Here is a 27,677-nt window from a genome sequence, read left to right as displayed (position 1 = left end):
GGAGGAGGAGGAGGAGGAGGAGGAGGAGGAGGAGGAGGAGGAGAAACAACAACAACTCAGCTGGCTATGTAGCTATGACATGAAGGAAGGAGGAAAAACCGAAAGGTTTAACTCTTTCTGTCCAGCCCCTGCTTCTAGTGGTTCTCTCAGTCATAAAGTAGGCAGAGTTGCTGGAGGTTTTTAATTAGTCCCCTGAAATAATAACTGGTGATTGCATTGATCAGATTTCTTAAGTCTTTTAGAACTGTTCATTTTTACAACATTGATGTTATAGTATAAATTGTCCTTCTGGGTCTCCTCAGTTCGATATGCCTCTGTTCATATAAGAATTCCCACGTCTCTCTGAAATTTCTTTCATGTAGCAATACAGCAGTATTCCAGGAAATTCATATACTGATTCAGCTCTTCCCCAGTTGATGGGAATTTCCTTAGCTTCTAGTTCTTTGCCACTGTAAAAAAGACCTCCTACTAGGCCTATACCAGCAAAGAGATCAAATAAAAAAGAAAAGGCCATATGTGTAAAAATATCATCTTTTTGTTAAGAGATCCTGTGAATGTCCCTTAACACTCAAAATTGTTCTTTCTTTAGCATGAATCTCCACTACACCTACTTCATCTGGCACAGAAGGTCCTTAGTTTTATCATTCTTTTTATTGCCCTTTCCATTTACTGAAGAAGCACAATAGGGACTGAAATTTTGGAGTTCAAATGTGATGGTTTTATTATCATTGATGATGAATTTTTTTTTAACTGAGAATTTTTATTTTTACCATTTTGTTGCCCTGTGTCTAGTTTAATCTCTAAATGTTTTAGGAATGGCCTGGCTTAATTAGGTTTCACATCAAGCTTTCTGTAATTCCTTTTTTCTTCACCCACTTCTCACTGTTTTTTATGGTGATTGTACTCATAATCTTCTACCTATCTAAGGTTTTAACAAGTTTGTTTATATTATAAAGTGGCATTTCCTTTACCTACTATGTACACTTAGGAAGGAGATAAAGTGTTGGTTGGCCAAGGCTTACTTTGTCCCATAAGTACTAAGATTTTTTTTCATAATATTACATAATCACCTAGAAAAGCTTATTTCTTCTACAAATTAAGTAACTTTATAAAAGAAAAGAATGTGCTTTTATACACCAGTAGAGCTAGCATCTCATCAATGTAAGGATATCCTTCATCAATGTAAATCAGAAGGTATCTTTGCCATCTTATCCTCTATGACTCTTTTTCAAATCTTCCCTTAAATCTCTAATAGAGAGACCACCCAGAATGGGAACTTTCATTTACATCTCTAATACTACATGAATACCCATGCAGTATGTATTTAGTCCATCCTTAACTCTCTATCTGACCAGCCCAATTATTTTTTCATCACACGACTCTCTGAAACTCTCCTTTTGCCACTTTTCCCTTCTATTTCTAAAGCTATGATCCAACTCAATTCCCTCCAAATGTTGTGTCTGCTATGTGCATGGTACTATGAAAGATGCCCAGAAAAAGAGAGGATCTTACATCTATTGAAGAGCTTCCACATACATTACATCATTAAATCCTTACAACAACCCTATGACAAAAGTAGAACAAGTATTAGTATTATTATTTTTCACCATATTTACATAGAAATTTGATGAACAGAAAGATCAAAATGAATCATCCAAGATCACACAACTATTAAATGTAGGACCAGGACCTAGACTTCTAATTCTTAACCTCTTCTTTTTCTATGACCATGCTAAACGCCTTTCAAGAACTTTTTTTTAAGTGTAAAGAAAGCCCTATAGTTATTGTGCATTCTTAATCCATTCTGCTATGTACTAAGTAATACCAGGGGTAACTCTTCTCCCAAATGATGGAATACATTTTGTTTATATAGAAAATACTCAGAATTGGCAAAAAAAGAAACCAAGACCTTTAGTTATATAAGCATATTCTACAGGCAATAAATCTAATATCCTCTGTGCCCAGAGGTACAACATCATCCGTGCTCATTTAGTCATTGGCTTCATATTTGGAACTTCCAGGGCAAGCCCAAGGGGAACTAATTTAGGTTCCCAATGAACAAAAAAGCAATGAATGCTACTGAAGCATCCACAGGCTAATATTGCCAAAATAGGCCCTTTTGACCACAATCTAGGTTTTTATTTAATTGCAGGTTTTAAATGAATTAGGCAAGTTTCCTGCAATCACAGTGTGATTTGGCTTAGATCTAGCTTCTCCCTTGGCAGAGCTTCTCTATTTCATATTGAATATAGCAAGTCCTCTGGCCTCCCACATTCCATAATTGGGTACTAATAGTGACCCTGAAGTCATCTCCAGAAGAGGTTTACTGCAGAGTCTCTTAAAAGGAAAAATAATTACTGCATCCCTCTTTTGTTTCTATCCTCTTGTAGATTGCTGGAACATGATTGCTTGGTATGAAGATAGGAGTGGAAAAAATCTTTTCTATTTCATGTTAATAGTGATTGATGAGCTGAAAAAGTAACCTAGTGTCCAAGAAAGCAAAGCCAGTTTTTAATGGCTTGAGATTTCCTTCCTGTAATTCTGTTCACTGGTTGACTGATTCTGTGATTTCTATATTACAATATTACTATAGACACTATATTATTTAAGTCAAAATAACTTAGAGACTTTTCATCCTACATGAAAGAACAGTGAAGAAAAGGAGGGATATTGACTAAGACAAAGTGTGAAGAATAATTTTTTTTTCTAAAAGAAGTATGGAGATTACTGTTTTCATTTTTAATGAGCTTTTTTGTCAGTGTTTTATTTTTCAATATTATTCCATTCAACATTAGCATATGATCAAAGAAATCAAACAAACTATTACTAATTAATTGTCTTTTTATAACACATCATTAATTAGAAACCAACTCTATAGATTTTGTCCAGCATTCTGCTTAAAGCATTCTTGGTCATCCTCTGTGAACTATTTGCTTCCTTTTTACTTAGTAAGAAATGAGTTATTTTTAATTGCTTTCCAAATATGGTTGGAAATGGACTAATTGTTGACCTAACCCCTCAGATAAGTGCATCTTACAAGAATACAATAGGTAATTGGTTCTCAAAATGTGGTCTCTGAGGCCTTTCAGGGGGGGTGAGTTCAAAACTATTTTAATAAGACTAAGATATTTTCATTTCTAATAAAGTAAATATTCATAGATATAACTCACATAAGCAAAACTCTTTGGGTGTGGCAAAATTGGGACATTAATGCATTGCTGGTGGAGCTGTGAACTGATCCAGCCATTCTGGCTGGCAATTTGGAATCATGCTCAAAGGGCTATAAAAGAATGCCTGCCCTTTGATCCAGCCATACCATTGCTGGGTTTGTACCCCAAAGAGATCATAGATAAACAGACTTGTACGAAAATATTTATAGCTGAGCTTTTTGTGGTGGCAACAAATTGGAAAAGGAGGGTATGTCCTTCAATTGGAGAATGGCTGAACAAACTGTGGTATATGCGGGTGACGGAATACTATTGTGCTAAAAGGAATAATAAACTGGAGGAGTTCCAGACGAACTGGAGAGACCTCCAGGAACAGATGCAGAGTGAAAGGAGCAGAGCCAGAAGAACATTGTACACAGAGACTGATATACTATGGTAAAATTGAATGTAATGGACCTCTGTACCAGCAGCAATACAGTGACCCAGGACAATTCTGAGGGATTTATGGTAAAGAACGCTGTCCACATTCAGAGGAAGGACTGCAGGAGAGGAAATATATAAGAAAAACAACTGCTTGAACGCATGGGTCGGGGTGGACATGATTGAGGGTGTGGACTCCAAACTACCACACCAATGCAACTACCAACAATTTGGAAATAGGTGTTGATCAAGGACACATGACAAAACTAGTGGAAATGTGCATCGGCCATGGGTGGGGGGAGTATGGGGGGTAAAGGGGAAAGTAGGAGCATGAATCATGTAACCATGTTAAAAATGAATATTAATAAATGTTTTAAAAAAAACTCTTTGGGAGTGGAGGGTCCTCAAACATTTCTTTTTCTTCAACCGCCCCCTCTTTTCACCACACTAAAGAAGTAATTATCTGACAAAATATAAAACTATGTCTTTCATATTTCCACTTCTCAGTTTATTCTCTGGAGTTGAACATTCACAAGATATTCTTCAAATATTAATTCTGTAGCTGTATAAAATATTATCTTGATTCTACTTATTTCACTCTTCATTATCTCATGTAGTTCTTTCTAAGTTTTTATTTGTTTTTGTTTTTGTTTTTGTTTTAATTTTTTGAAAAATTTTTTCCACGGTTACATGATTCATGTTCTTGTTCTCTCCCCCCACCCCACCAGCCCCCAGTAGCCGACGCACATTTCCACTGGTTTCTTCCTGTGTCGTCAAACCAGGCCTATTTCCATATTATTGATAATTGTTCTAGGGTGGTCATTAAGAGTCTACAACCAAATCATGTCTGCATCAACCCACATGTTCAAGCAGTTGTTCTTCTTCTGTGTTTCCATTCCTGTAGTTCTTAAAGAACAACTAATCCCAATACTATACAAATTATTTGACATAATAAGCAAAGAAGGAGTCCTACCAGATTCTTTTTATGACACAAATATGGTACTGATTCCAAAGCCAGGCAGACCAAAAACAGAGAAAGAAAACTACAGACCAATCTCCCTAATGAACATAGATGCAAAAAGCTTAAATAGAATACTAGCGAAAAGGCTCCAACAAGTGATCAAGAGGGTTATTCATCATAATCAGGTGGGATTTATACCAGGAATGCAAGGATAGTTCAACAGTAGGAAAACCATCCACATAATTGACTATATCAATAAGCTAACAAACAAAAATCACATGATTATCTCAATAGATGCTGAAAAGGCCTTTGACAAAATACAACACCCATTCCTATTGAAAACACTAGAAAGTATTAAGAATAGAACGACTTTTCCTAAAAATAATAAATAGTATATATCTAAGTTTTTAAAAAATTAATCTGCTCATTTCTTACTGTGCAGTAGTATTCCATCACAATCATATACCACAATTTGTTTGGCCATTCTCCAATTAATGGACATCCTCTTAATTTCCAGTTCTTTGCCACCACTAAGAGAGCTGCAATATTTTGGAGCATATAGGTTCTTTTCCCTTTTCCTTGATTTCCTTTGGATATAGACCCTGCAATGATATTGCTGGTTCTAAGAATAGACAGTTTTAGAGCTCTTTGGGTGAAATTCCAAATTACTTTTCAGAATGTTTGGATCAGTATACAGTTCCACCAACAGTATATTAGTGTCCCCACTTTCCCACATCCTCTCCAACATTTGTCATTTTAGCAAATCTGATTGGTATGAGATGATACCTCAGACTTGTTTGGATTTGCATTTCCCTAATCAATAGTGATCTGGAGCATTTTTTCATGTACCTATGTATAAAATTAATTTTTTCATCCAAAAACTGCCCATTCATATCTTTTGCCCATTTATTAACTCAGCTTTATTCCCATAAATTTTACAAAGTTCTCTGTATTTTTTAGATGTGAGACTGTCTATGAAAATTTTTCCAGATTTTCTGTTTTCCTTCTAATCAGCAATTTTTGTTTTATTTGTACAAAAACTTTTCAATTAAATGTACTCAGTATTATCTATTTTACATCTCACAATGCTTTCTATCTCTTGATCTCTTGTTTACTGTCAAACACTTTTAAGAGTACCAGGGGATCCTGAGACCAAAAAAGTTTGGAAAATCCTTCAATATTAAATAGCATCAACATACAAGAAGGACTTTTTCCAAAAAAAAATATAATATTCTTGAGTCTGTACAGATAAGTGATGATCCAGGAACACTTGAGAGGGGGAATATTTTCCCTCAGTTTTTAGCTTAAGAAGGGAGCAATTGATTGTTCTTTGTTGTTTCTGTGTTCATTTTATGTGTATGGTATTTTTTAAAGACAGGGGGAAAAAAAGAAAGAAATGCTTAAAGAAATGGGTAGAATGTGGTAATGTTTTCATTTTCCCCTATGAGCTTTCATGTCCTTAGTTGTGCTTCTAATGCTTATGACTCAATTACGTTTTGATAGTAAAGCATATAAATGAAAATTTTAATAAATGATTTGTGCAATATTTTAAAGTTCATATTTTGTTAAATGTCTTTGAAATCTACATTTCCTCATTTTATTGGATTTGAAGTGTTTTTGCTACATTTGTTCAAGGTTTGCCTTTTGAGTTCTTTAGAAGAATTTTATTGTAGGAAAAACAAATGGTGGGAGGAATTACATCTTTATTGAGTTCTCCAATGTGTAATCTAGTTTACTAATTATTTGGCAATAATCAGAATATAATTTGCTTAGCATTCATTGCACTAGGCTTTTCATAGGTAAGCACACTCATATAACACAATGAACCTTTTTCTTCATTAGCTGGCTTGTCTGTCCATATTTCACCAAATTACACTTTACCGATGAAATGTAACATTTTTGTTCCTTAAGAAAATATATCTTTCAATAAATTTAAATTCCTGAAGCCTATATGAGTAGTAAAAAGTATATGTTCCAAGAAAAAAGGCCTAAAATGTCATGCTAGTATTGCTAGTAATAAAATAGAAGATATAAAAGATTCATTAAGAATTTATAACTAGGATAAAGCTTTCTCTCCTTTTTTGAAAAAATAGGGAGGCAAACCAATCCTGTGATTTCATTGACAAAGAGAATGGCCCATAAGGAAACTACTTTTACCAATGTAGGCCATATGTCAAAGGCAAGACTCAAGCCTTGGTCTCCCTGACTTTGAGGACTCTCTAACTCCTCTACCACACTGACTCTCAAGAAATCTTCTTATTATAGCTTTTAATCTTCAGACAGCCCAAATATTCTCCTCCCACTAAATTCCTTTTCCCCATATGCTCACTTCACTCTGATTTTTTTAATCATTGCTTCTTCAATTCCTGGTGTAATCCTTTCAGTATACGGTATGATGGAAAAACTGATGAATCTGAAATTAGAAGACTTAGGTTCAAAATCCTAATCCTGGTTTAGCTACTTACCCTCTCTATGACTTTAGGCAAGTCATTTGACTCTTCTGACCTCTAATTCCTCATCTTTAAATTTAAGAATTTGTACCAGATGACCTTTAGGGCCCTTTATAACTCTAAATCTTTGATCCTAAGTGATGAAAAAAGTCAATGAAAACACCAATCCCAACTACAAAAAGACATTATTTGTAACTTTTTTTAACCTGCCTTGGCATGTCCTGAGTTTTCTTCCCACATTAGAACATAAGTGTCGAGGTAGGGGACTATCTTGTTGGTGTATATATGTACCCTCAATACTTTTTACAAGCTTGGCATATAGTAGGTGCTTACTGTTTTGTTTTTCTCTGCCATCTGCCTCATATCTTTATATCTTCCATATGGGATAGCATAGAAAACATTACCAAATGTCTCACTTATTTCCTACTAGCTACACTGATTTTTTTACTTCTTTACTTCCTTGGAACTTAACATCATACCCCTATTGCTGCAACCTTCACCTCATCCTTTTTAAGCTTCCTTTTGAGTATTATCTTGCCTCAAAAGTTCATAAGTTCCTTGAAGGCAAGGACTCTTGTCTTTGTATCCCTGGTGCTTAGAATGATGCCTGGCACATAGTAGGTACTTAAGAAATGTTTCTTGGTTGACATAAATCTCAGGATACTATGGTATTCTTCCAATGTTCCAGACTAATACTCCTTTCCAAAAAGGAAAAGTAATCTGGTATGATGAGTTTTTGATACCTGGCTCTAAGCAACAACCATTTTACTTCCTAAATGTTTACAAATCACCCTTGAAAAAAAGTACAAAGTTTTTTAAGTTAGTCTTATCACCATACAGTATAAATATTCCATTGCCTTCCCTTTTTTGAAAATCAGTAGGTTTTCCCATCTGAAATCCTATTCTATCTCTCCTATTATCCACTATTCCTGAAAGATCACCATCTTTGAAAAATCTTGCAACCACATTTACAAGTTCTTTCAGTATCCAGGAATATAGTGCATCCTGTCCTAATTATTCAAACTCATTGAATGCAGGAAGGTTTTTGTTTACCATCTTCTCACTTATCTTGAATTTCATTTCTCTGGTAACCATATTTGCACCCTTTTTCTCAGTCCAAAGACTCTGTACTTTAGCACAGAAAAAAAAAGTAAAATAGGATTGGAGTAATTCAGCTTTCCATCATCATTTTCACAGGCCTTATTCCTCTTTTGATTTTCCTCTTTCTGTAAACCTAACTCTCCAAAAATCCTCTTTTTTATGCTTCCCCATTATAACTAACTGCAATTCATTCTGAGATTTTTTTCTGACCTTTTACTATTCTTCCATGATCACACTATTCCTTCAAATTTATCATCAGATGTATGCTCTTGTTTCTTATCTTCTACACATTTTTTTCAGTAATTTAAGGATTCATAATCTATGGCCTGGACCAGCTCAACTATATGCTCTTCTGCAATAGCCTTCAAGAAACTAAGTTTAACTCCACACCACAATGAGTCTTCAGAATATAACTTTGGGAAATGATTTCTGTACATCCCCTAAAAACATAGAGAATCTAAAAAGAAGTCCCAATCCTGAGATGCTAAATGTGATCTCAGTAGCCCTGAATTCTAACTCTGTAATTGTCTTAAATCACATCTTCAATTCTAGGATTTTTGATCACTGTTATTAAAGCAGTATTATTATATAGTGAGTGAGGAAAACAAATCACCATTCAACTCAAACAAACAAACAAAAAAAACCTATTTTACCCTATAAGCATTTCTAAGGGAAGTAACCATTTAGATGTAACATAATCCAATATTTCTAATTATCTCCATTGGCAAGATTTTTTCCTAAAGTTAAAAAAAAGCCATCTATGCAATCTTGAGGTTTGATAACTTAGATACTGAGAAATGACTGAATTAACACTAAAACATTGATTCAATTATTTAGAAATGGTCAGAATTCTCTGGATCTTTTCAGTAAAGTTTTATAACGCTACAGACACTTGGGACTTATAAGGAGCCTTGGAGATCAGCTCATTCAGCCTCATGATTTGGGTTTTTACCTCAATCATGCAAAAATTGCTTCTGTTCTATTCTTTTCCTAGAATATAGAGCTATGCCAAGTAAATCTTTGTTCCTAAATTTAATCCCATCCATATTCCTTAAGCTCCAACAATTCAAAAGATATCTATACCAATGATGTCACAGGTCTATTTCCTATATTATTTCTCTTAGATATGAGTTTGTTAGTATAAGAGAAAATAAAAAATGTTTCCATTTTGCTAGCTCAGGATGGTGGCAGTTTTGAGGGAATAAAGAAGGGTAAAGATGAGAGTAAAGTCTGTTGGCGTTAATGCTAACAAAGTCATTGTTGTCATTTAGTAATTGTTCAGTTATATCCAACTTTTCACAACCCCATTTAAGGTTTTCTTGGTAAAGATATTAGAATGGTTTGCCATTTCTTTATGTAAAGATTAAAATTAATATATAAGAGCTAAATATTATATTTTATAAAATTTTGTTAATAATAAATTAACATAAAAGAGCTATCTAAAAGATACTAACCCAGCCTGCTGGTGGGAGCAAAAGAGAGTGAGGCAGAGCCTCAGAACTTATAACCAACATGTGAAGATGCAAACATACACAAAGGGAAAAGCATTGTAGGTAATACAGAAAGGAATTTGGGGTAATGTAGTTTTAGGGGTTCAAGATTTTCCAACTCTACATTTCTCCAACTCATTTTATAAAACCCTTGCCATTTTTCTGAGTTCTAAAACAGAGGGCAGTAACAGCTAGGCAATTGGGGTTAAATGACTTGGTCAGGGTCACATAGCTAAGAAGTATCTGAGGCCACATGTGAGCCCAGGTCATCCTGATTCCAAGGCTGGCATGCTATCCACTGTACTACCTAGTCACCCCTTCCACCTCATTTTACAGATGAGAAACTGAGGCAAATAAGGTTAAATGGCCTGCTCGGGGTCATGCAGCAAATAAGTGTCTGAAGTTGAATTTGAATTCATAAAGACAAGTTTTCCTGACTTCAGTCCCCTGCACTCTATCCATTATACCACTTAGCTGCCAACAAAGTCATATATAAAAACAATAATCTTTTATTAAGATAGGATAGGAAATGGACCTGAAATATAATTGATACAGAGAACTCCCAGAAGAGGAAATTCCCTTTGCTGATGCAGGTCATCACTTCTCTGAAATTTATAACGTTAGAAAGTTGCCAAGAGTACTAAGAGATTAATCAATTGGCTGCAGGTCACTTAGGTCACTTAGAAAATATGCATCAGAGGTAGGACTTTAACCCAATTCTTCCTGGTTTTGAGGTTAGTTCTCACTTCCCTACACATGATTGCTATATCTGAGTAAATATCTAGACTCATAAGTGTTTCCTTAGTTTATTGCAGCAGCTTACATCTATTTTATTTATTGTGATAAAACTCCAGTGGCAATATAAATTTTCATTAGTTTTATTATAGTACACAACATCTTTGGCATATAATAAATAATTTGTCTGTAATGGTGTCTCTCTGGGATAGCACCAGGCCTTACAAGATATTTAAACCATATGATTTCTCCAAAATAAATGTAAATTGTTTCTGAGAGATTAAATTAAAATCTGAAACAGCAAAAAAAAATCCTCTTAGCTACTTTAGTTTCTTGTTCAAATCAGGGATTGTGTAGGAATTGAGTATTGTTTTTCTCTTTCAATAAATAATGCTTTTCCTGAGACACTATGTGATGTAGTGGATAGATGACTAGCCATAGCAGTAGAAAGACCTTACTTCAGTCCTTTTTCTAACATATATTACTTGTATAATAATTAATATTTATATTAACTAAATCCTTTACAAATATTATCATATTAAATCCCCATGACAACCCTGGGGGTAGATACTATTATTAAGCTTCATGTTCACAGATGAAGAAACTGAAGCAAACAGAGGTCAAGTGACTTGTCCAGGATTAGCTAGTAGCTAGTCAGTGTCTGAAGCCAGGTTTACAATCAGGAAGATTAGCCTTCTTGGCTATAGGCCCAGTGTTATCTCCATTGAGCCACCTAACTACTCTATATATCATCTTCAGCAAGTTATTTAACCTTTCAGTGCTCTCCAAGCAACTTTTCAGGACCTTCAATTACAGATGTTCATTGGTAGAAGGAGTTTCCATCCCAGGAATTCCTCACATTAATGAAATTACACATTAATTCTTCTTGCCTCTATTCATCCCCTCCTCAAAGGATTTGACATTCCTATACTGCAATTCATTTGCAATAATGACTATACTTCTGAACCAAATATCAAACCTGTCTAAAAATCATAGATTTATAGTTGGAAAGAAAACAAGGAATTATTTAATCAAACCTGATCATTTTACATATAAGGAAACTAAAGTCCAAATGAATTAACCGATTTGTCCAGGGACACACAGGAAATAAGAACCAGAATTGGGACTCAGGTCCAAAGGCAAAAAAATCCAACATTCTTTCCACTTTCCCTTCAGCAAGTCAGAAATGGTCAGATTGTAGAAACTGTTTCAAAAATATGGTAAATCCCTGTCTAGATTTAACACATCCTAATTTATTGGATACAAGATTAATATAGATGAATGAAATCTATAGACATTCCAAATTCTACCTTCCATCCCACCTGCAGTGTTAAAAGGGCATAAATTTGTTGTGAACAAAAAATAATCTTGGAGACTTTATAATAGTTTTATGTTTTTATTAGTAAAGAGAAAGAAAGAGAGAAGTAGGGTTTCCTGCCTATCTGACTCAAAGTTCCCAGGCAAGTTCTTTCTGTTTCATCAGATCCTAGATTCCCCATGGGCCCAGCTAACCACATGATGGGCAAGACAAATTAAGGCCATCCAAGAAGCGGGTTGAGTTCAGGAAGGGTCCAGAGCCCAAGAGACTGAGTTCCCAGATCCCCAGCTTGGCATCGTACCCCATCAGACAACCCTGCTTGCCAGAAATGGCATACATAGACAAATTCTGGGAAGGCTTCAAGAGAGCTCCTTTCAGAAGGAAAAAAAATGGCAGAAAGGCTGAACCTACTTCACATGCTGCCTTTTCAAACTCAGTCCAAACCCTCCCCCAAGATCCTCCAGTTGTCCAGGGTCTCACCTTAGTCCCCACATGTCATATCTCCCAGTTGGTCAGGAATCTTGCCTGCCATGCTAGCAAATTAAGATGCATGACTCTATGACCCCTATTATATGAGACTTCCAGGATCTGTTCGTCTTGTAGATATTTAATTCACACAGATTCAATTCACTTTAGCACTTCAATTTCTCTCCTAGACCTTCAGTGAAAGAGTAAAGACAGTGAAAAAAATAACCACAAAGTGCAGCAAATGACTAAACAAGAGAGAAAATAAAATGTGGATATGATATGGCCTGGATCACTAGTCATTGAATAATTATGATGTGTAATCCTGGTAAATAAAAAGGTTTAAGGGGCAGCTGGGTAGCTCAGTGGGTTGAGTCAGGCCTAGAGATGGGAGGTCCTAGATTCAAATCCAGCCTCAAGACACTTCCCAGCTGTGTGACCCTGGGCAAGTCATTTGACCCCCATTGCCCACCCTTACCACTCTTCCACCAAGGAGCCAATACACAGAAGTTAAGGGTTTAAATAAATAAATAAACAAACAAACAAATAAATGAATGAGTGAATGAATAAATAAATAAATAAACAAACAAATAAATGAATGAGTGAATGAATAAATAAATAAATAAATAAACAAACAAATGAATGGGTGAATGAATAAATAATTAAATAAATTAATTTAAGATTTAAAAATACTGGATTTTGGAAATTCAAAACCAAAACTAAATAGATCCCAGAAAATTGAGCCTAAGATTTTATAGGATCCTGCCAACAATTAGTGTAATCAATGATAAAATGTCCAAGAACATAAGGATTAATGTAGGAAGAACAATGACTCCATATTCTTTATTTACTTTGTATATATTTTGCATTTACTAATATATTTCTTTAGTAGAATATAAGCTTCTTGATGACAAGGACTGTTTTGATTTTGTCTTTTTATCCCCAACACTTGGCATAGTGCCTATCACAGGCACTTAACAAAGCTTTATTGATTCTAACTGAAGCACATTTTGCACATATGCAGTTGTTGCCATTCACTCAGGTTATTGATGTGCCTGAAAATCCCTAACTTCCCATTGATAAATTGTATGAGCCTATGTCTTAAATATATAGCTACCTATTTTGGAGGCATTTTTATATTTGGCTTCTGCGATCACTTAGGGTAGTGCAAGGGCACAACTTTTCCTATTAAAGTCTACTATCCCACAGAGGGGAAAATTGATCCATACTAAAGTAGAAAGAAAAAACAAGCAGTTTAATTACAGATGAGGAATCCAAAGCTTAGATGTGCCAGAGATAACAATCAGTAGTAAGGAGAAGAATCCAGAGTCAAACCCCAGGTTCTCTGACTTTAAACTTAGAATGCTTTTTCATGGGACATGTCTTCTTTTAAACTTAAAAAAAGGAGACCATAAATTTTAATTCAATGAGTATGTATGTTCCTGGGGACACTGGTACTTCATTTTATGACTAAATGAAAGAAAGAAGAACAGTAAGTAGAAAAGAAAAAGGGGAAAGGCTGTAAGGTGAAAGGAGATAGGAAGGTACAGAAAGAAAAAAGAAAATAAGAAGAGATAGAAGTAGGTGCAGATCTTGGATAAATGTCCAAGTCCAGGCTCTACTAAATTCTAGTTATATGACCTTACAATTTGCTGTATCACTCTTGATCTCAGTTTCCATATACATAAGATGAAAGTTCTAGATTAAATCATATCTAAAGTCCCTTCTAGTTCTGATACTTTACAAAATCTGTAAGTCATTCAATTTTTAAGAGCTTCATTTTATGAGGAACTTGGACCAGGTGAGGTCCAAAAGTGAAAAGTGAAAAGTTCTGAGATGAGCTAAAAGTAAATTGTTTTTGTTATATACCATTTTCACTTCAGCTAGAGGCTTCAGAGAAAGTTATAACCCATTATCACTGTCCTTTGAATTTTCTATCAGTTGATTAACCACTCCACACTGCTCAGCAACTTTGCTTTAAGTGAGATAGCCATCTGGCACATAAATTATTCTTTGGGCAGTAGTAGTTGTAACCAAGTTAATAATTCCTCACAAGGTACTTACCAAGGTCAAAGGAAATCAAGTCTATTGGGGAGAAGTTTTTCATCTTGCTCTTACAGTAATTCAATCTAACTTGATTCAACAAACATTTGCTGAGCAGTCTGTGATGTTCAAGGCACTATGCTAAGGTTGGCAATGCAAAAAACACAATATCTACTGTTAAGGAGCTGGCAATCTATTACGGGAGATAAAAGTAGTTCAAAAATGACTGGAATACAAGTTAGATTATGGTGATTCCATAAGAAATATCCAAACAGAGGATATTTACTTTTAGCTAAGAAGACAGCACAAGCAGGGTTTTGAAGGAAGGGCAGAATCTCCAGAGGTAAGAGTTGTAGAGAGTCCTTGCAGGTATGTGTGTGACAGGGAAGATACTATACATTCAACGGCTTAGTTAAAGGTGAGAAAGTATGTGAAGTAAAATATCTAGGGGACCTCCATTCTAGCTTTGATCCCCCACACTCTAGGGGTAGGACATAGGAATCACAGAGCCTTGTGATGCTGGCGTCCCCTGGCATCAGCATCAGTGCCTCAAGATTCTATGTTCCAGAGCCAGGGCAATGTAGCCATGGAGCGAGGTGCTAGTGGGGTTTAAAAAACAACTGGGGGGAAGGAGAGGGGCCTTTTTACTTCTGGAATGGACTTCCAAAACAGTCTCTTGGACTGGGTGTTTCTCTCTGAGCTTTTTTTTATCTCTTGATCTCTGGCAAACCATGCCAGAGAGAGCTGAATAGAGAATCTGATCTAGAAAGACTGAGATCTCTCTCTCTCTCTCTCTCTCTCTCTCTCTCTCTCTCTCTCTCTCTCTCTCTCTCTCTCTCTGGCTCTATCAATCTTTCTCACTTTACTAATAAATGCTTATAAATCTGGCAAATGTTTAATTATAACAAAAGAACTGAGAAACCCTGGACTAGAATATAAAGCACGTAAAAGTATACATGAAGTAGTATAAAATTAGGCTCCATAAGTAGATTGGAGCTATATTTTAGAGAACTTTGAATATTGATATTAGTTGGAACTTTTTCCAGTAGTCAATTGGGATTTTTCAGTAGACAACATAAGAGAGGACAAGTTTAGGGGGAGGGGTAAAAATGGTATTATAATCCCTACTGCATTTAATATTCAGGATATCTATATGAACATAGCTGGTAAGCTAGTATTTCATTTCAAGGGAGAAGGTAAGATTAAAGACAAGGATTTAAAAGTCATCCATGTGAAGATGATAAATGAAACTAAATGAGTGTAGAGATCTCCAAGAGAGAAAGTAAATAAAGAAGACTAAAGACAAAGCCTTGGAAGGACATTTAGTAAAAGAGAGAAAGGAAATCTTGAAAAAAAGGCAAGAAAGGGTGATATTGAACTGGTAGGGAGAACTAAAAGAGCTAAATGTTTCAAAATATAAGCAGGAAAGGAATGTTAGTAAGGAAAAAGTGATTATCAGCTTCAAATGTTAGACAGAGGCCAAGAGAAAGGGGGACTGAAAAATATCCATTGAACCAATATCTAGTCAGTGAATAAACTATCAACAGTCACCTGAAAAATGCAGCAAATTACTGATAAGAGAAATTCAGATTAAAACTTTGTGCATCCATCAAATACCCATCAGATTACAAAGATGACAAAAAAGAAAAAATATAATTGTTGGAAGACCATTTTACTAATGTACTATGTGTGGAGCTATAAATTAATCCAACAATTAAAGAAAACAATTTTGAACTATAATCAATAGATGACTAAAACATGAATACTCTTTGGTCCAAAAATACTATTAATAGCCAAATGCCCTAAAGAGATCATAGAGAGGAAGTAATCATATGTACAAGTATATTTTATAGTGGCATTTTTATTCATGATTTTATCAAAAAATTTAAAACAGTAAATAGAAAATGGCTAAGCAAATTATGGCATATGAATACAATAGAATATTACATTGAAAGAAACAATAAAAGGGATGGATTAAAAAAAATTATGAAGATTGGTCTGAACTGACACAGAGTAAAATGAGTAGAACAAATTTCACAATTTATACAATGAAAAAATCTACAAAGGAAAGCTACTGTGAAAAACTATGAATGATGCAATGATAATTATGGTTTCAGGAGACTGATAATAAAGAATACTTCCAAACTCTTGACAAGAACTGGAGGTTCGGTGTAAGACACATTTTTGGACATAGCCAATGTATGGATTTGTTTTTCTTCACTGAACTTATTTTTCATAGTGAGAGATCTTATTGATGAGAAAAAAGTTATAAGAAAGGAGGACAGTAATAATATTGGTACCAAAAAAAAAAAAAGAAAAAATCAAAGTTGTATAAAAATCCACAGAAGCATAGAAGGAGAAATAAACAGCCAGGACAGGAATGAAACAAACCATTTAAATTTAATATATATTTTTAAAATCAGCTATATATAATAAAGATTCACAGTGTCACATACAAATCCTCTTCTTCTGTTCTTTATATAAGAAATCCTCTTCTTCTGTTCTTTATATAAGGAAATGTTCATATTTGTTGGTATCTGTCATTTAATAATGATAATAGTAGTTTTAAAATAAAAAGGTCTATTATATTTGTCTATGGCTTCCTTAATGACTTTTCCAAGAGAAGTTTAAGTAGAGTAGTAGGGAAAAAAGTCAATTTGTAAGGGATTGAGGACTTATTTTTTAATGATTTTAATAATTTTTTAAATTTCTATTTTGATTATTTTCTCATAGTTACATATTTCATGTTCTTTCCCTCTCCCCCAAGCCCCCAAACCCCCTTAGCTGACACACAATTCCACTGGGTTTTACATGTATCATTGATCAAGACCTAATTCCATATTATTGATAGTTGGACTAGAGTTATTGTTTACTGTCTACATCCCCAATAATATCCCCATCAGTCCATGTGTTCAAGCAGTTGTTTTTCTTCTATGTTTCTCCTCCCACAGTTCTTCCTCTGAATGTGGCTAGTTTTCTTTCTCATAAGTCCCTCAGCCTTGCTCTGGATCCTTGCATTGCTGCTAGTAGAGAAGTCCATTACATTCAATTGTACCACAGTATATCAGTCTCTGTATACAATGTTCTCCTGGATCTGCTCCTTTCACTCTGCATCAATTCCTGGAGGTCATTCCAGTTCACATGGAATTCCTTCAGTTCTTTGTTCCTTTGAGCACAACAGTATTCCATCAACAACAGATAGCACAATTTGTTCAGCCCTTCCCTGGATTGAGAAGTTATTAATAGGTGGGGAAGTAAAAAAAAAGTGAATGTTGGCTATTTCCAGAAATTTTGTAGTGAAAAAGGTAGATATTCATATGCCAATAAGTTGAGGAGATAGAAGATTTGTGGATTGTTTTTTTTTAATATTTGAGACATTGAATATAGAGAATAGAGTGCTTGTCCTAAACTTAGAAGACATGGACCAGTTCAATTTCCTACTATGTCATACCCCAGCTCTGTGACCCTAGGCAAGTCACTTAAATTCTCAATATACCCCAGATAATCTCTGAAGATTCTTCTTCTACCTAGGTCTCTGCATATGTGTGCATGCATGCATGTGTGTGTGTGAGTCTGTGTTGTGTGTGTGTGTGTTGAGAGTTATGATAAGAAATTCATTTTATCTTTTAAATAACAAGTCTATTGATACTTAAGAATCTTTGTTTTCAGAGGAGAAAGCACTAGTAATAGAGAGGGAAAGGCTGAAAGTAAGAGAAGGTGAGGTGCATGAAGAGATAATCAGAAATGGAAATAAGGAGGGCACTAGTAAAAAGTTAGTTTCTGCAGGGAGAAATATTCATCCTGTAAGAATGGATAGGGAGAGGAGGGGAGAATGGATGGTGGACTAGGAAGAGTAAAAACAAAGAAAGAAAAGTATAGACCAATTTCATTAATAAATATGGATGCAAAAACTCTAAACAAAGTACTAGCTAAGAGACTACAACAAAAGTAATGAAAATATATGATTATTTCAATAGATGCAGGAAAAACTTTTGACAAAATACAGCCCTCATTCCTATTTAAAACACTGGAAAGCATATGTATAAATAAGTAGGAAAACAACTACCTAAAACCATCATCAAGCATTCTTTATAATGGGGAGAAACTAAAAGCCCTCCCAATAAGATCAAGAGTGAAACAAATATGACCATTATCAACAATATAATTTAAGACAGTTTTAGAAATGCTAACAATGACAATAAGAGAAGAAAAAGAAATGGAAGGAATCAGAATTGACAAAGAGGCAATAAAAACTATCTCTCTTTGCAGAGAACACGGTGTTGTATGTCGAAAATCCTAGCAATTCCACTAAAAATTTTGTTGAAACTATCAATAATTTTAGCAAAGTAACAGGATATAAAACAAACCCACATAAATCATCAGCATTTTACACATTACTAACAAAGTCCTTCAGGAAGAGATAGAGATACTCCATTTAAAATAACCACAGAGAGAATAAAATACCTGGGAGTATATCTGCCAAACCTAACCCAGGAACTACATGAACATAATTATAAAATACTTTTTATACAAAGTCGGATCTAAATAATTAAAGAGATATTAGTTGTTCATAGATGGGCAGAGCCAATATAATTAAAATTGCAATCCTATTTAATCTACTTATTCAATACCATCCCAACTAAATTATCAAAAAATCATTTTATTGAACTAGAAAAATAATAACAAAGTTCATTTGGAAGATCAAAAGATCAAGACTATCACAAGAATTAATGGGAAAATGTAAAGGAAGAAGGTCTAGCAGTACCAGATTTTAAATTATATTATAATAGAGTAATTATAAAAATTGTATTGTACTGGCTAAACAATAGAAAGGTAAATCAGTGGAACAGTAAAGACATATAACAAACAGCAGGAAAAGATTATAGTAGCATTGTATTTTGACAAAAGAATAGATCTAGTTTTGGGTGATAAGAAATCACTATTTGATAAAAAATTAATGAGACAACTGGAAAGTAGTTTGGCAGAAACTAGTTATAGACCAATAGATCACATTTATGGATAGGAAAGGAATTTATGAGTCAACAAGGGGTGGAGAGCATTGTGAAATGTAAAATGGATAATTTTGACTATATTAAGTTGAAAAGTTTTTGTACAAATGTTGCCAAGATTAGAAGGAAAGCAGAAAAATGGGGCAAAACCTTATAGACAGCCACTCAGACAAAGATCTCATATGTAAAATATATTCTAAAAAAGAATGGATGGTGGCAAATATGAGAGGATGAATTAAGACACTGATTTTGAGGACTAAGTGATATGAATTGAAGAAGCTTACATTAGATGCCATCAATATTTTCAAAAAGAAAGTAATATTATCTGCTTGGAAGATGGATGATAAAAGAAATGGGAATCTGAGAAGAGTGGTGAAGATTTTCAGCTTGAAATAAATATCTTCAGACATGTGGACAGTATGAAGAGGAATGAAAAATGAAAAAGAGCCTTCCTGCCAGTGTGCCTACTTAAATCAGAATTAGGATACCGAGCTCTCTCACACCTAACTCTAACAAAACCCCAAAGTTCACACAAGGCTGAATAATGATTTTTTAAGTCCAATAACTAATGAGAAACATTAAATGGCATCTTTAATCCCAGATCTATACTAAAAGTCAGTCAGAAGCCCAACAGAAATAGGAAAGGTAATCTCTCAAACAAATTGAGTGCCAACAAAACAAGAGTCATGATACATGTAGTGCATGAGATTGTATCTGTAGGAAGATTTCTCCCCTGAGAAAATCTCAGATTGGTTGGAAAGTCCCAGGGTGAGGACTTTGGAAGACCCTAGAAGTGGCAACCACCATGCTGTAAGACACCCTGAAATAGCAAAAAATAGCTGAAATAGCAAAACACCTTGAAGAGACAGGGAGTAGCATATGCCAGGCAAGTCAAATCACCATCTTGATGACCATTTTCTCTTCAGCTATGACGGAGGCAGTCCAGTGTCCTTAACCCAGGAAGGAACGTTGGGAATAGTAAATCCGCCAAACCATCAGACTTGTTTCCAGTACATATGACTCCTATATCATCATCAAGGGAAGAGGTCATTGTGGAAAGGGAACCATCTTCCCCATCACCACAAGCAGCAACAGCTGATCCACTATGAGCATCAGCCATGGGAAACACCCCACCTCCAGAATACTAGTTCCTCTAACCTTCATGGCCATTATCCAGGGCAGTGGCATCTGTGGAGAAGGAACCAGTCCTCCCCACCAACTACCACTCACAGGCAAGGCAAGCCAGCCTAGCTAAAACAAGTCACCCTGGAAAAGGCATCATGGACCAGGAAACTTAAACCACCACCATCACCACCACTCTCATCATCACCTCCCCTCAGGACTTGCTGACTACAGCCCAGGACCCTGAACTCAAGAGCCATGAAATTATCAGTCTTCTAGTCCAATGCATATAGTCATCATTTTGGGAAGCAATCCTTTATGGAGATGCAGTCTGGCAGTAGCTCCTGCAGGTCTTAGAGGGTCTTTTGGAGATACAGCAAAAAAGTTCTTGTCACCAAAGTCCTTGACACTGCCAAATGGTTCACCCATAGAAACTGATATGATTTTATCCATTGAAATAACATTTCAAAAGAGGTAATAACATCTTCTTTGCACCTTAAAGACCATAGAACTTTCCCCTCTGATATATAATTGAGACCTTCCCCATGTTGTCTCCCCTATTCGAATGTGAGCTTCTTCACCGTAGGTACCATCTTACTTTTTCATTTATATCCCCAGTGTTTAACACAGTGTTAAGTAATAAGTCCTTATTAAATTAAGGACATAGCAGTGAGGACAAAGTAAGTCCTTAATAAATGTTTTATTCACTCAATCTGGTGACACAACAGTTTAGCTGGACATCTCAGGCTCAGGCACTCTGAGACTCATAACACTTAAAATGAGATGCCAAAGAAGGCCTTAAAGATCTAGTGCTTTGAACTTCAAAGGTCAAAGGAAACCAAACCTAGAAGGTAAAGATCAGAAGAAAAATCCATTGGAGTCAAAGTGAGACCTAGTAGAGCCAATCATTTTATTTAGCATTTAGAAGGTAGGGTGGGGGCTCTGGTTCTGACACAAAGCCTTTATTCATAAAATAAAGCTACAGAGATTATTTAATGGGGAAAAAATCACCAAAGTATTAGAATTTTTTCAATTCTAATTCAATAAAAACTGCAGAGACTTAAAGAAAAAATAGATTTTCTTCAAATACTACATGAATATTTACAAGAAATTAAGCATATTTTTAAAAATGTAATAGCAGCTCTGAAAGAAAGAATTGGAAGAGAATAACCATCTTTGAAGAGAAAAGTACAAACCTTGCCAAAGAAATGGAATCCTTGAAACCTCGAATAGAACAAACAGAAATAAATGACCCCGTGAGAGAGTAAGAAATATTACAACAAAATCAAAAGATTGAAAAAATTCTAAGATAGCTAATATCAAAAACAGCTAAGTTTAAGATAAATTAAAAGAGCAAGCAAGAAATTATCTTTCAGAGCTTTGAATAGTTCAAAGATAAATTCCCTTGAAAATAAATAAGGAAGAAATAATTTAAGAATCATTGAATTCTCTAAAAACCATGATTAATAAAAATTCCTGAATACAATATAGCAAGCGATCATAAGTGAAATTGTGTGGATTTATTAGAACTATAGTAAATAGGAGGAATTTACTAATTCCTGAAAGAAATCATAAAAGTAAAAATCCCAGAAATATCATAGACTAAAATCCAGATCTTATTCATCAAAGAAAAAATATGGAAGACGGACAGCAGCAGTTCAAGTATGAAGGAATTACAGTCAGTTTCAGACAAGATCTTATAGCTTCTATTAAAAATAAAAGTAGATTTTAGAAAATAACATACCAAAAGACAAACAGTAGAGTTTTATAACCAAGAAAGCTTACCTTGTTAAACTGAGTATAAGGATAGGAAGAGAGAAAATGAAACTTTAATGGAAAACTGATTTTTTTAGAATTTATGATGAAAACAACATAGCTGAAAAAGAAATATGATATGGCATGAGTCTAGAGAAATCTGGAAAAGAAAATTTATTTGAAAAAATGGAAGTAACTGCATGATAATGTAGTGCTAACATTCTAATAAGAGAAGAAGCAAATGTCCCTTCAGAACATTTATATCTTCAAAGAGCCAAGCCACTATCCATCCCTTCTGTGGATGTATTAATAGGCCTTTCTTAAGGAGTTGATGGCCAGAATAGAATGCCTGCTCCAGAGGTGAATATACCACAGGTTTTGCAAGTTCTTTGGATCTACTTCATCCTTTTTCCCCATTTCTAACTTTGTACTTGTCATGTGACACTTCTTGTTTGTCACTAACATGTTTCAAGTTGTACTTTCTCAAAAACTTCCTCCATAAAATCTTCTTCACTTGCATATTTCACAAGCTCCAAACTAGGAGCACTTAGGCTCAGTTATATATGCATATATGTATATATATATATACAAATATATATATATATTATGTGTTATAAGGCAAATCCATTAAAGTATACACTCTGAATGCATGGGGGATGGGGCAAGGGTTTCTGAACCTTGCAAAATGTTATGCATGATCATGAACTAACAATCTGTTAGCTCCCATGTTAGCAGAGTGGTCCATGGAGCCAATGCACATGATGTAAAGGGATTGTCCCTGTTACTTACAGAAATATTTACCTCTGCTTTTGATGGCCTTTTTTCTTCTATTACATAGTCCCATGCTCAGATCATTTTACGTTAGTGTCCTGAGCTTTAGAATATAAGTTCTTGGAGGAAAAGAATTCTGTCTTAAATAGCATGTAACAGTGCTTTTTACCTCATAAACACTACTGATGGTGAGGAAGGGAATATTCTGGAGAAAGGGGCTCAGATAATGTAAACAATAAGCTCACAGAGATGAGATTCTTTTTTGTCTTTTTATCTCTACTACCTAATGAAATATTCTGCATACAGTATTGCTGAATAAATGCTTGCTGAATTAATGAATTAATAGAACTGTAACTGCCCCCCCATAGTCCCTAAAGTGCCAAAGTCCCCTAAAATGATATTGGTCCCCAAGGTGAATGGCTAGACATTTCTAAGGATAATGAACTTGACTGGGGAGAGGCTTCCCTTGAAAAACTTTATTTGCAGACGTGGAATTTAAACTTCACTGTTGAATAGAACAACTGGATTAATGCAATAACTAAAGAAGCAATGTGATCTTGGAGAAAGAATGTTGTACTTAGAATATAAGGAGTCCTAGGTTTGAATCTCACTCCCCATATTACTAATTATATGATTATTAGAAAGTCTCTAAACTTTTCTGACCCTCAGTTTCTTTACTTATAAAAAGGAGATAATAATGCTTGTAGCCTCTATTTTCTGAAGAGGCTCAATAGAGGTAATGTATATAAAACATTTTGTAAATCTTGAATTGCTATTATCATTACAGGAGAGAAATTTCTAAACCATTGTGCTTATTTTTGCATTATGGATAATAATAAAAACTTCCCTCTTCATTTACAAAATGAATTTATAATACTAAATGTTCCCTTTTGTATTTGTTGTAGTAGGCAATTCAAGATCACAAAACTGCCTACTCAAAACAAAGAGCATGTAGTAAGAGGAGGAATAGAAGTAGCAGCTAGAATTTATAGTGCTTTAAGGTTTGCAAAGGGCTTTACAAATATTATCTCATTTTATCCTAAAAACAACACCAGGTGATGGCTTCTTAATAATATTAACCCCATTTCACAGATGGAGAAACTGAGGCAGGCAGCTTATATGAACCACCCAAGGCCTCACAGCTAGTGTCTATGGCTGGATTTGAACTGAGTTCTTCCTAACTTCAAATTAGGCACGCTTTCCACCGCACCTCCTAGCTGCTCCAGTAATCACAAATTTGTCACACTTTTTGGGCACTTTTCCTGAAGAAATCAGAGGATTATTTATACATGTTTACTTTTTAACCACCTTGTATGACTAAAAGAATGAGAGATGCTGTGCTTTAGTGAAAAGGAGAAGGGAAGGAGAAGAAAATAAGCATTTATATAGGCTTATTTTGTTTTATTAGTATTATGATATGTGCTTTACTAATATCCCATTTGATCCTCACAACAACCCAGTGAGGTAAATACTATTATTTTCCCCATCTTACAGATGAGGAAACTGGAACAAAGAAAGATTAATTCATTTGCCCCAGGTCACACTGCCAGTAAGTGTCTGAGATTGGATTTGGACTCAGGTCTTTCTAATTCCAAATCCAGAGTTCTGACCACTGCACCCCGCAGTGACTGAGCATTGGACTTGCAGTCAGAAGAACTGAATTTAAGTCTCAGTTCCACCTCCTTATTAGCTTTGTTAACCATGAGCCAACCACTTCAACTCTCTGATCTTTAGTTTCCTTATTTATAAAATGGGGTTAATCACTCTTGCACTGTCTACTTTATAGGGTTATTATTTATTAGAAGAATTATGATTTATTTATATATATTATATGTAACATGACAATAATATGTATTATTTGTTATAAATCTATATTATAATAAATATGCTTGTCCAAGAGAAGCAAATTCTCACATTAGCTATGTCTGATCTATGTCTCATTCTTTTTTCTCCCTTCCCTTGCACCTTGTTTCAAAAAAGGGGCTTTATAAACTGCAAAGCCCTATTTGCAAACACTATATGTCACCTTTTCTGTGATCTATAAATTGCTAACCAGTGTTTTATTTTTCCCCTCCAGATCTTGGCTATTGTATCCATTCTATTCATCGTGCTATCCACCATTGCCCTGTCTCTCAACACTCTACCCGAACTTCAAGAAATGGACTCAGAGGGGCAGCCCAATGATAACCGAGAATTAGCACATGTTGAGGCTGTCTGCATAGCCTGGTTTACAATGGAATACCTTTTACGCTTCCTGTCCTCACCAAATAAGTGGAAGTTCTTCAAAGGTCCATTAAATGTCATTGATTTACTGGCCATTTTACCATATTACGTCACCATTTTCCTCACTGAATCCAACAAGAGTGTGCTGCAATTCCAGAATGTCAGGCGTGTGGTCCAGATCTTCCGAATCATGAGGATCCTCAGAATCCTGAAACTTGCCAGACATTCAACAGGCCTCCAGTCTTTAGGATTCACTCTGAGACGGAGTTACAATGAATTGGGCTTGTTGATACTCTTTTTAGCCATGGGGATAATGATATTTTCTAGTCTCGTGTTTTTCGCAGAGAAGGACGAAGATGCTACGAAATTTACCAGTATCCCTGCCTCTTTTTGGTGGGCCACCATCACCATGACCACTGTAGGTTATGGCGACATCTACCCTAAAACTTTATTGGGAAAAATTGTGGGAGGCCTCTGTTGTATAGCTGGGGTGCTAGTGATTGCACTTCCCATACCAATCATCGTGAACAATTTCTCTGAGTTTTATAAGGAGCAAAAACGTCAGGAGAAGGCCATTAAAAGACGAGAGGCCCTGGAGCGGGCTAAAAGAAATGGAAGTATCGTTTCCATGAACTTAAAAGACGCCTTCGCAAGGAGTGTGGAGCTTATCGATGTGGCTGTGGAGAAAGCAGGAGATTCTGCCAACACGAAGGACTCAACGGATGATAACCACCTATCTCCAAGCCGATGGAAGTGGGCCAGGAAAGCATTGTCTGAAACCAGCTCCAACAAATCCTATGAGAATAAGTATCAAGAGGTGAGTCAGAAAGACTCCCATGAACAGCTCAATAATACTTCTTCAAGCCCTCAGCACTTGAGTGCTCACAAACTGGAGATGCTATACAATGAGATCACCAAGACCACACAGCCCCACTCACACCTGAATGCCTCAGACTACCAAGAGCAGGCTGAAAAACCCCCAGTGTACAAAGAGGAGATTGAGATGGAGGAGGTGGTCTGCCCTCAGGAGCAGCTGGCTGTGGCCCAGACAGAGGTCATCATGGACATGAGGAGCACCTCTAGTATTGACAGCTTTACCAGCTGTGCCACTGACTTCACAGAAACTGAAAGATCCCCTCTCCCACCCTATGCCAGCACTCACCTACAGATGAGATTCCCCCCTGACCCCACAGGGGCAGAAGAGCACCAAAGAGCCAAAGGACTCCCATTTTTAACACTCACCAGGGAGAAAAGTTCTGCCCCTAGAGATGCTACATTCGAATATACTCCAATAGACACCACTGGGAGCCCAGATTCAGTAGTCCCCCCGTTGGGGCTACATGGTCCTCTGCAGTTTGACAGTGCAACAGAGAGCCCCAAAAGTTCTCTAAAAGGTAGCAATCCCCTAAAGTCCAGGTCCCTGAAAGTGAACTTCAAGGAGAGCAGAGGCAGTGCCCCCCAGACTCCACCTAGCACTGCCAGACCCCTGCCAGTCACCACCATGGCAGACTTTACTCTACCCACACCCCAACATATCAGCACCATTCTCTTAGAGGAGAATTCCCCCCAGGGGGAGAGACCCTTGCTGGGCACTGAGGTCTCAGGACTCTGTCAGGGACCAACAAAAGGTTCATCCCCTCTGTTTCCCAAACAAAAACTATTTCCTTTCTCTTCAAGAGAGAGGAGGAGCTTCACTGAAATAGACACTGGAGAAGATGAAGACTTCTTAGAGCTCCACGGAGCCTCAGAGGACAGGCAGCCAGACCCCAGCACAAATTGCTGTGGGGATAAGCAGAGTGATGGAAGAGACCCTTTAAGAGAAGAGACCAGTGCTCTCTCTTCCTCCCCACAAAACACAAGTCACAATTGTATGCAAGACATTTACCAAGCTGTGGGTGAAGTTAAAAAGGACAACAACCAAGAAGGGTACAAGATGGAAAACTATTTGTTTGCCCCAGAGATTCATTCCAATCCTGGGGAGACAGGTTATTGTCCCACACGTGAAACCAGCATGTGACTAGTTAAAAAAGCAATAAAAACTTGTTTCTTAAAAACCACAATTAGTAAAGCCTATGAACTAAAAATGGGAAGTCTCCCCTATCCTTCCCCTGCCCCAACAAAAAAAAAGTGCATAAGATGTTATTTTTGCATGGCATGAACAGTTTAGTTTAAGTACTGTTTAAATAAAGGGTCAAGATTGCTTTTTGTAACAGCCTAACACAAATGACTCTAAAACAGTGGATAAAATAAAGAGAGCTCTATTAGGAATTGGCATTCTGCAGCGTCTGACATTTTTGATCCTTTCGCTTATAATTAGACAAATTTTCAACTGTTTTAACTATTTCGGGGGTTCCAATGAATTTTAGAATTTACACACGAAAGGATGAAATGTCAATGCATGTATTCATAATAATGTGAAAAAAGGTGCTTCGAGCTTGCAAAATGCATCTATTTGTAAATAATGGATATGGGGGAGCCAAAAGTCTCAAGAGTATGTGGAAATAAATTTCCAGGAACACAGGTACTTCCTTCGCAGTCTGATGCCAGGAGGAGCTGTACAGACTTATGTTGCTAGATTGCAACCTCTATTTAAAGTATTTTGTGTATCTTGCTTTCTGTTATGAGACTTATTAAGCATATTAGTTTA

General features: G+C 35.8%; 1 protein-coding gene across 1 annotated transcript in view; it reads left to right on the top strand.

Moving 5' to 3' along the window:
* The window catches only part of KCNB2 (potassium voltage-gated channel subfamily B member 2), a 463,030-nt gene extending 435,983 nt beyond the window's left edge, over positions 1-27,047 (top strand). Inside the window, exon 2 of the mRNA XM_044665898.1 lies at positions 24,885-27,047. Within this exon, the coding sequence (XP_044521833.1) occupies positions 24,885-27,047 (2,163 nt within the window). The remainder of the gene's footprint in view (positions 1-24,884) is intronic.
* Positions 27,048-27,677: the final 630 nt, after the last annotated feature.

This window comes from Gracilinanus agilis, chromosome 1 (genome assembly GCF_016433145.1).
Source record: "Gracilinanus agilis isolate LMUSP501 chromosome 1, AgileGrace, whole genome shotgun sequence".
In the NCBI taxonomy this organism is placed as follows: Eukaryota; Metazoa; Chordata; class Mammalia; order Didelphimorphia; family Didelphidae; genus Gracilinanus; species Gracilinanus agilis.
The sequence above is the reverse complement of the archived record's forward strand: the minus strand, read 5'-3'. Positions and strand labels throughout refer to the sequence as shown.